This window comes from Salvia hispanica, chromosome 1 (genome assembly GCF_029641045.1).
Source record: "Salvia hispanica isolate PSC_SH4W2 chromosome 1, Shi_PSC_v1, whole genome shotgun sequence".
Taxonomy (NCBI): Eukaryota; Viridiplantae; Streptophyta; class Magnoliopsida; order Lamiales; family Lamiaceae; genus Salvia; species Salvia hispanica.
In genome coordinates, this window is record NC_142692.1 from 33,264,777 (window position 1) to 33,276,243 (window position 11,467).

General features: G+C 33.8%; 1 protein-coding gene across 1 annotated transcript; it reads left to right on the forward strand.

The window, feature by feature from the left end:
• Window positions 1-6,600: 6,600 nt before the first annotated feature.
• Window positions 6,601-10,119, forward strand: LOC125185698 (homeotic protein knotted-1-like). The gene is made up of 5 exons (XM_048082276.2): window positions 6,601-7,201; window positions 7,294-7,419; window positions 7,497-7,617; window positions 9,221-9,474; window positions 9,559-10,119. Exons 1-5 carry the CDS (start codon window positions 6,869-6,871, stop codon window positions 9,766-9,768), a joined length of 1,044 nt encoding a protein of 347 aa, XP_047938233.1. The 5' UTR covers window positions 6,601-6,868; the 3' UTR covers window positions 9,769-10,119.
• Window positions 10,120-11,467: the final 1,348 nt, after the last annotated feature.

Genomic DNA, 11,467 nt, shown 5'->3' on the forward strand with positions numbered 1-11,467 from the left:
TAAGATGGTGTTGGATTTGTTTTGTACGAGAGATGGGGGACAGCTCCCGCGCTGTTTTCGCGCGCTCCACGCCTGTAAAGGTGGGGACCCACTACCATTTCCTCTCTCTGCTACTGCACCATTCTTCCCTCTGTGCTTCATCTGACTGTACCCACTCCCACTAATTATTTTATTTTAGAATAATTCTTATAAGTATTTTTTTATGATTCAATAGGGAGTATTCTTTTATTATTTACAAAATCGGAAAATGGCTAAGTTCCACACGTAATTAAATACTATGAACATTTAGCTTGACATGACCTGAAGATTATGAACGTTTAGTTTATCATGATTTTTAATACATAGTTAGAAAATAAGAAAGATATAGAATGAAAAGATTTTTAAAGTATTGTTAGTAGAGAATTGGTCTTATCTCATTAGAGAGAAAATAGTTTTTAAAATTAAAAAGTTCAAATTTTTAAGGGACGAACAAAGAAAGAAATAATTCATATTTTTCAGGGACAGAGAGAGTAATAGATGTCACACTTGAATAATGGTACGGAATTTGACATTTTTTTAGGCAAACTAAAAAGAAAAGTATGAAATATGCCGTAGAATGGTGGAATAATAAATATAGGTATAATTTAATGTACAATCTATATATGACCCTAAGGATGTGAGCATATTAATAAGTGAAATTCTGTAAAAAATCAAAGCAAATCTCAGTCATTGGATCTTGTGATGTAACCGTTAGATTAATGTCACGTGTCATCTAATAATGTAACGCGTTTTAGTCTAATAATGTAGATTGTGTAGTCTAATAATGTAGCTCGGCTATAGCTCGTATATTATTAGAGCATCTCCAATAGCGGCTAGCCCACCGGCTAGCCGATTCGCGGTGCTAGCCGGTCGGCTAGCCGAACTACTGCGATCGGCGAGCGGCGAATTGGCTAGCCATTAGGCGAGCGCACGCCGATTTAAAGGCGCTGGCCGATGCGCTGGCCGCCATTGCAGGCTGGCGATCGGCCAGCGCAATTTTTTATTATTATTTTTTTAATTTTTGAAACACTATATATTCGCGATTTTCACGTCATTTTCATTTGCACCACTTGTTTTAACGAGTTTTCTCTCTATCTAAATTTCTGTACAAGAGCAACATCGAGAGGTGGACAACAACAACCAGTTTACTCCGGCGACGAGAGGTCTCATACTCCCACAGTGCCCGTGGGGTATGGATGGGGGCAGATGGGCGGGCAGTGCAACATGTACCCTTGGCAACAGTTGATGGGATTGATGGCGGGCGGGCAGGCGATGTCGGGCGAGGGGCAGGCCAGCAGCGGGCGGGCAGATGGGCGGGCAGTACAACATGTACCATATTTCTTCACTCGATGCTCGAGAGCATGCGAGTCGATTTGGATGTCGCGAGGGCACAGTTGGGGGGCTCAGACGTGGAGGTCCCGGGTGGCGGCGGCAACAGCGGGGACGGAGGCAGCGACGACGACGAGGTGTAGAGAGAGGCGGAGCTCGTGTGTGGAAGCCCTATTTTTTTTATTATGTAATTTTTTTTATTTAATGTAATATTTTTTAATCAATGTACTTTTTTTTATTTAAATGAAATTAATGAATTTTCCCGTATATGTCTCGTAAATTTTAATTCCGTAATTTGTCATAAATTTAATTCCGTAAATTGAATTATTTTTATTGCGGCTAGCATGTGGCTAGCCTTAGGTTAACCTATTTGCTTAAAATGATGATGTGACAGGTGAAATTTTAGTGCTGATGACGTAGCAGTGAGAGAGAGTGACTAGCCTGTGGCTGGCCTAAAGCCATTGGAGATGCTCTTATCACAACTATCCAATCTAAAGATCCTAGGGCTGAAATTTGCTTTAGTTTTTGACATGATTTCACTTATTGACCATAGTGCATCCACTATGACCTTATTAAAGAAGTTGTTATCATTTAATTGTAACTTAATGTATAATATACTCTCAGCCCAACCCACAAAAATAAATTTTATCGTTTAAAATTACTCAGGGAAATTTTAAAAACAATACCATTCGTTCTATTTAATTTATTTTAAATTTTCTATCCATGATTAATTGTTATATTAACTTTCTATTTTGTTCTGCACACAACAATTAGTGTCTTCAATTTTTTTAAATTTCGTCTGGTACACGGAATTAGAATTGAATTGAAATTAGAATCCTATGGAATTGAATTGGAAGAAATTGAATTATAATTCAATTCCAAATCCTATGTTTAATAAAATGAAGTAATTGATATGAAATTAGATTTGAATAATTTGTGCATACACACTATACAGAAAATACACACTTACACACACTTCACACAAAATACACATACTATACACACACTTCACACACACCGCACACACTACACACACTGTACAAATTTCACACGCTACACATACTACACAAATTTCACACATTTCCCGCACTGCACACATTTCACGCACTGCACACACTACACACATTTCAAACACTTCACATACTATACACATTTCACACACTACACACATTTCACACACTACACACACTACATAAATTTCACACATTTCCCGCACTACACACATTAAACACATTTTACACATTTCACACATTTCACATAGTACACACACTTCACACACTACACAAATTTCACATATTTCACACACTGCACACACTTCACAGATTTCACACATTTTCGGCACTATACACATTTCACACACTACACAAATTTCACACACTTCACACTTTACACATATTTTACACATTTCAAGCATCCGAATTTTGGATTTTTTTTCAGTTTTAGATTTTTTTTTTCTGATCTGAATAAAAAACCTGAAATTTTCTAAAAGTTTAAACTGAACCAAATTTGAAATTTTAGTTTGTGAATAGCGTGTGTATTTTGGGTATAGTGTGCGTGTGTATTTTGTGTATGTAGCGTGTGTATTTTGTGTAGTGTGTGAAATGTGTGTAGGGTGTGAACTTTGTGTAGTGTGTGAAATGTGTGTAGTACGTGTAGTGTGTGAAATGTGTGTAGGGTGTGAACTTTGTGTAGCACGTGTAGTGTATGAAATGTTTGTAGTGTGTGAAATGTGTGTAGTGTGTGAAGTGCATGTAGTGTGTGTAGTATGTGAAACATGTGGAATGTGTTTGTGTGCAGTGTGTGTGAAATGTGTGTAGTGTGTGTAGTGTATGTGAAATGTGTGTAGTGGGTAGTGAAGCTATCTAATTTTATGACTATTTGGAATTCCAATTTTCTACTTTTGATACGAAATTCAAATCATGGAATTGAAAATTTTGGAATTATTATTCAATTCCATTTCTATATATTTTTGTGATACCAAACATTGGAATTGGAATTGGAACCTCCAATTCCAATTCCAATTCCATAGCTTCAATTCCATATTTCCAAACACACCCTAAGTTTTTTCTGTAATAAGATTGGTCCAATTTTTTCAATTACCTCAACCATTTTTCGCTTCTTTTTATAGTACTAACATTTGTCAATTTTGCATAAAAGCTCATTAACTATATAAGTACTATTTATAGTGAAAAAGGAAAAGGTAGCTTAAAATGAGCTAAGAGTACTGTATACGTACATAATAGGAGTACTATGTATATATGAGATGATTTTACATTTTTTCATTACATAAATGCTGTTTTTGTTCCATTATTATGCCTCTAGACTGTAATCATTTGTGGCTAGATGATATTAATTTATTTTAGAAAAATAACCTAATACTAATAGCACAAACATAAAACTTTTAATCTTGAAAATAATAGTTGGTCAGTCGAAAATTATGAATCACAACTTATGAGATAGGCATTCTCATTGACACAATAATTTAGTGCATGCGGAATGGTAACATGTAAAAAATACTCCCTTCGTCCTAAGATATTAGACCCTTATTCCTTTTGGGGATGTCCCAATATATTTGAGTCATTTCTATTTATGGTAAAAATTTACTTTACTATCAACTCCACTTACACCACTAAACAACATCTCCTAAATTTATTTGCCCAAATAAAAGGCTCTAATATCTTGGGATAGAGGGAGGGATAGAGGGAGTAGTAGAAATAGTATACTAGTACTAAGTAGTAGTAATTAATTGTTTGGGATTATTATTAGAACTTCCAAGTCATATTAAAAATATTTGAAACATTATAATTAATTGTTTGAGATTATTATACATTGGAGTTTTTGTCATTCGGGTTTGACCGTTTGAGTCATGATTAGTCTAATGCTCTATGGTGAATCAAGATTAACGAATAATGTTTTTATGCGTGCTGCTCGTTTGTTTATGCTCAATTATATATATAGAACATTTTCTTTTGTGATTACGTAGACTTCGTTATTATTTTTTTATATATATACTTTAACTGCTCACGTACTTACTAGCTCGATCACTATTTATATACACTAGATCATTTTGTAACTAAATTAATGAATACTCCTATCATATATAGTAGAAATCAGGATGTTACACGTTCAAATTAGAAATCTATATATGTCTAAATTGCTATATATGCACAACTGTTTTTCTCATTGATATATTATCTTCCTATTTTTAGTCAATTCTCCTGTACTTTGAACTGTCTTTCTTGTTCGAATGATAGAAGTGTAAAACATTACTTGAATAATATACTACTACTAAATGATTAGGATTGGATTAACCTATTAATAATATTTAGCAACTGGACCAATTAAATTGGTTTAGGGGAAAATAAAATAAACAATAAGTATGTGAAAGATGCTAAACCACGTATCATATTACTGTATATTAGCCAGTTGTATCGTTGGATTTTTGGTAGATGCTTTTAATTAGTAGTACTATAGTACTCTTCTTTGTTGCTTTGTTTAGTTTTTGGAAAGATGCAAAGTATCTCATTTGACTTTGATTTATATTAAAAATAAATAATTCGACCTGTGTAGAAAGGAAATCTTTTTCACATAACACGTGATACAAGATAAATTAAACTATGGAGTAGTACTTATCATTTTAATAACAAAAAAAATTGTATTCGAATGATCATTTTAATACTATTAAAATAATATTTTTGTTTACAATTTTGCACAACCCTAACTAATTTAATTAATAATTAAGTACAATATTTATTAGAGAATTTATGAGTATAATTTATATTATTGACTATCTGTCTATAACGAAATGCTAAGCGCCGACAAGCAAATAACGTCTTGTTTTATATAGTTGGTGGTAGTTGTTTAAAATAATTAAAGCTCAATAATTTCAATATAAAATAATTAATTTAATATTTTATACCTTTAGCGGCGGTAAATAAGCAGTACAATTAATCTAATTATCTAAGTGACTTAGAACATATCAAAATTTTAAAACTAATTAACTGGAATTGAACTTATAGTAAATCTAACTTAAACTTAATTTTGAGATTAGGGTTGATTGCATTACACACCTCTGGTAATGGTATGTGAAGATATACTAGTATTATAATTTTTGAAAAGCATTAATCTCCATGAAAAATATGGTTGTGTGGTGAGAGAGAGATTGACAAGAAAACATGGGGGTGTCATCTCAAAGAAAGGTTAGCAGTTGGAAATGCGTTGTATAATTGATGGAGAAGAGAAGAGATGGAAAATAAAGCTGATAAAAGGGAGCAATGAAATGATGGGAAATGTCACCTCTTGTTCCAATGGGTCCAAATAACTGCAACTCGCCACTATATATATTCCTTTTATGTTAATTTAAACGACTAACCAAACTTTAGTTACAAAATATTTCCCATAAGCACAATACTTCTAGTCATCTTCACTACATGTGTATTGAATATCTTCAGGTTCAGGTTTACACCGTGCAAGTTGATTTGTAAATTTGATACAATTCATAATTTTCCATAAAAATGTTCAAACTGCTGAAGTCTAAATTAACGATTGACTGAATTATAGTTTGGGAGTTGCGAACATTAATTCCAGCCACACAGTGGTGAGTTCTGAACTGCATTCGTGTTAGTACGAAGATATGAATCTCAAATAATGAAACCCCAAAAATCAGGCAAATTTAAGAAAGAAACATAAAATTGATTAAAATGATAATAACATTAAGCTTGATTTAATCTTTTCACAGTAAGAAAATCATCTTGGAACTATGTAAAATCTTAAACTAAATGAAAATTGAATGTACGCAGGTTGAAGAATTACTACTAGTATTCTTTGGAACTATAAACACAGATGTCTAATCAACAGAAATTTTGTCATGCACTCATATCGCTTTATTTTATAATCAAAACATTCTTATTTATCTAATCCAATAAATTAATGTAGTAGTAGCTCAAAACTAAAACTTTATCCTCTACCTAATCAGTATATCAGTCCACTAAAAACTCAAAACTACACTGGATAAACCAAAACATTGTAGTACTCCATATATTGTGAATCATCATATTAAATCATCTAGCTAGGTGTAATTAATAAATGAGACTGATAGTCACAATTCCACAAATGTTTTTGTACTTAAAATTAATCTGATATCATTGGATAAAAAATTGTAATTACGGCTAATTGAGAATGTTATGATGTCATAAAAAAACTAGGTGAAAATAAAAGGGAAAAAGGAAAAAAAAAAAACAAAACAAAAACACTGCATCAGTTCTCAATAGCTGCTTTTCAAAGCGGTACTATCTTGTTTGCCTTGCAATAATATTCCCAATTTCACTGAAAAAATCTCCACCTCGTCAACCACCGCCGCTCCTCATCTCCATGCTGCTACAGTAGTACACCGCTAAAAAATCTCCGATTCACTAGTTTTTTTCTGATGAAAAAGCAGTAGAGATTGTTAATCCTCGCTAGCTTCTAGGGTTTCTTCCATCTCCTTGTCGACTTCACCGTTTCTGATCTGCAGTTCAGTGAAATGGAGGAGTACAATCACGAGATGAGCGGGAACTCGAATTCGAGGTGCAATTTCCTGTACGGAGATTCATCTGTTTACGGAAGAAGCAGCTCCTTCCATCTCCAATCGCCCGATTGCTACGATCAATCGGAGACCAAGCAGCAGGCCGTCAAAATTGAATCGCGAAATCACGCTTCCAGGTTCCAATACTCCGCGATTACTCCGGCTGCGGTGGAGGACCACCGCCACCGCCACGATCGGGACAATTCCGGCGAAGCTGAGTCGATTAAAGCGAAAATCATCGCTCATCCTCAGTATTCAAGCCTTTTGGATGCTTATATGGACTGCCAAAAGGTAATCAGATCTCTCTTTCTCTCTCTAGAGAGAGATGCATACATGCATAGTGTTTTTAAATTTTAATCCTAAACCTATTTTTTTTTTATTAGGTGGGAGCGCCGCCGGATGTGGTGGCGCGGCTGGCGGCGGTGCGGCAGGAGTTTGAGGCGAGCCAGCGCGCTGCGGCGGTGACCGGCAGAAACGTCTCGAAGGATCCAGAACTCGACCAATTCATGGTCAATTTATTTTTATGTACATAATTTGATTTATATTTTTGAAATTGATGGTAATTAATTGTGATGGTGAATTTCAGGAAGCGTATTATGATATGCTAGTGAAGTATAGAGAGGAGCTGACGAAGCCGATTCATGAAGCTATGGAGTTCATGCGACGCATTGAGAAGCAGCTCAATTTGCTCACCAAAAACACTACAGGTGCTCTCTCTCTCTCTCTCACACACACACACAAATTAGTGGAGTTTAATTAGTGCTCAGATGTGCAGTGATGATGTTTGTTGTGCAGTACAAAACTGGTAGTTGAAACTGCTTACTATCCGAATTGTGTGTGTTGGACTCTCTCTTTTCAGTTTTCTCTCTCAAGGAATTACACACCTTTCATCAATTACTGACTGTTTGCTATTTTTCCAGAACACAAAAACATTGACTGATACAATCATTTTCCAACGCTTTGTTCACGAGTGCCAATATTGAGTTTATATATTTTTCATACTTTTCAAATAAAACAAAAAGATAAAACCCTAATCACGAGGGCATAACTTTCTTGATTCAAAGTATATAAAAGACCATCTCCAACCATTAAATCTCACACTAAATATTGATTTTACTCCAATCATTTACGCTAAACTCAAACTTAAAAGAATATTCTCTATATTATACCTTTTTTACTCACAAAATTTGAAAAACTTTTAGGTTTTGGTTTAGTGTAAACCTAAAGATATGTATTTTTTTTTCAAAAACCAATAATATGATTGGTTTTTGAGTACTATTGGAGCTAAATACCTATCCCATTTTAAGTTTTAGTGTACCCTTGGAGATGGTCTAAGTTTCCTCTTTTCTGAAATGGCTATATAACTACTGGGATACTATACACAGATTTCATTATTAATTTTTGATAGCATATATTTTATGACTGTATAACATATGTTAATATTACTGTGAGCTTATAATGAAGTTTTTTTAGTACTATAAATATTAATACTATTTTATAGTGCACTGGCATTGATAAGCTGTGTGTCTGTGTCCTATGTTGTTTCTGATTTTCCCCGTGAACTTAAAATAGCCAATTAAATAAATAACTTTTGTGTGTTTGGTAATTTTCCAAACCTCACCTGACCAGTTCTTTTCTGGTGAAATTTAGCTGACGTGGCACGCTGATAAATCTACGTGGATATGTAAGAAATTCCGTAGTGGAAAAATTACACAAAACTAAAAAATTGTGATTTAATTGATTCCTTTTTAAGTTTACGGAAAAGGCCTGTAAAATGACCTTATTAGTTGATATTAACAACTATTGCCCCTTTTTTTCATCTTTTTTTTACTAACTGACAATGTCTATTAAACTATTGATTCATCGTTACAAACAACAGTAATTTTGGCAAAATACAAATAACGAAAACTCTATTATACTATTGCATATTCTGTGCTGCAGTTGTGTATACATATAAGGTTGCTTTTAAATTATACTACTAGTACTTAATTTGAACTTGGATCTAATAGTGATTTTTAGTTCGTACTTTAACATCAAGGTTACTTTTTTAATTTGAATTTACAAGTATATAGTTCGTACTTTAACATCATTGAGACTTTCTAAATTATATATATAGCTTTGTGTTCATCCAACTGAATCTGATCTTCGTCGAAAGCTGATTTGACAACTTCAGATTGGCTGAAATTTTAACTGAAGCTATTAAGTGAACAACGAGAATATATGTAACATTGCACACACTTTTTTATCACATACTATTTCTAATACAATGAAATGTTCCCAACATGTGTTTCTTTGGTTTGGACACAAAAGAGGAGAAATACGAGGGCAATGGTTCATCTGAAGAAGAGCACGAGGACAGTGGCATCGAGACAGAAGTTGCGGAGATAGACCCGAGAGCAGAAGACCGGGAGCTGAAGAACCACCTCTTGAAGAAGTACAGCGGATACCTGAGCAGCCTCAAGCAGGAGCTCTCGAAGAAGAAGAAGAAAGGGAAACTCCCCAAAGACGCGAGGCAAAAGCTCCTCAGCTGGTGGGAGTTGCACTACAAGTGGCCTTATCCTTCGGTATATATACATTATATACGCAAATGCTTTTGATCATCATCGTCATCATCATCATAATTGTGTTGAATGTGAATGTTGGTGCAGGAGTCGGAGAAGCTGGCGCTGGCAGAGTCGACAGGGTTGGACCAGAAGCAGATAAACAACTGGTTCATAAACCAAAGGAAACGGCATTGGAAGCCGTCTGAAGATATGCAGTTCATGGTGATGGATGGGCTGCAGCACCCACACGCTGCAGCAGGGCTTTACATGGAAGGCCATTATATGGGTGATGGGCCTTACAGATTGGGGCCGTGACGACGTCGTAGTGCTGCTGCCTCTGCCTTGTGGTTAGTTAATTATATAAATCTGTGGAAATTTGCAAGGGAGCTGATGCTGCTGGTTTGGTAATTGGTAGCAATTTGACAGCTCATTAATCTTGTATTTCTTCTTGTTATTGTTGCTAGTTGTGTTAATCTAAGTGTTTTTTTTTTATTTTTTATTGTATGATGTTTCTTGGTGAAATGTATCTGTAATTTGGTGTTTAAATGTTGAAATAATTGTGTATCTTAACCTGATAAGCAGTACAGATTCAGTCCACTCTTCAATTGTATGGGTAATTCATGAACTAATATTTATGAGTATTATAAAAATTCTTCTTAATATAAATACATTATTTTTTAGCCAAATACTACAAATTAATGTATCTTTGTATAGCCGTAACTAGATAAAGACAATTTCGACCGAATAACAAGTACGTATTTGATTAATATTCATTTCCACCACATTGAAAACCCATAAAAACGATTGTATTACTGAGTAATTTATGGAAAATTTGCCAAAAAAAAAGTAATAAAGTTAAAAATTACTAATGTAGTTTAGTTTTCGTTTCAAAGGAGTAATATCTCATGTCAATTTTTTTGGTGCAGTTATAATATGACAGTATGAAAATCATATGTGAACTTCAATATTAACGAGCTAAATCATAGAAAATAGATCAATAATATATTGCACTTAAACGATCAGATTTTGATTCTTTTGCCGTAGAGTATTTGCAAAAGAAAATCTTAACTTCAAAAATTCTGTAACAGTGATCGAATTTCAAACAATTTAGTCTTTGATATCCATAGGAATATTAGTATATTTATGAAACATAGTAAGCATTAATATATATGTCTAGGAATAGGAATATATGTATTAACCATAAGCAAGGAATTAATTCATTGAAATCTACGTTTCAACAACACAACCGAACAATCTTCAATTTATAATAAATGCAAGCCGTTCGGCCATCGTTTTGTTCGTCAATCAATTAATACAGCTAAAATTTAATATATTACTAATATATTTAATGAACTTTAAATTAAGTCTTTAGACCTTGATCTTCAAATAATATCACTACAAGTCTTTAGAAAATCGTCAATAACGTCCTTCTCAATTCCAATTATACCTCTGAATTACTTTAGAACATAATTAATCCAAATTCATTAGCTTGCATTTTCAAATCTAACATTTAAAATTTACATGTACTATTTTAATTATTTATTATTTATATATATGTACATTATATTTTTTATAAATTAATATTATTAGAAAAGTAATAAATGAAAATTTTAATTAAGAAAATAATAGGTAATAAATTCAAACTAAGTATGCTTAAAATGGGAATTAAAAAAAAAAGTTGAAAATGACCTGAAATGTGATTAATAATTTTTGAGATACTCGTGGCGATATTTTGTTGAATTCAAGGATCTAGATGTAAACCCCATTTTTCATGAATAAAATTTGAAATTTACTCTAATATAAATATACACGCACAAATTGGGAGAGGAGACAGAGGAAAAAGGGAAGAAGAGAGAGATCAAAATTCAAAGATGTGTTACGAAAGCAAGTGCTCCAATTGCGGCAAAACTAGCTGGGGCGGCTGCGGCCGCCACGTGCCGGCGGTGCACAAACGAATTCCGGAAGGTCAACACTGCAACTGCAAGGCTTGGCCCGGCGTCGATTCCGCCGTGGC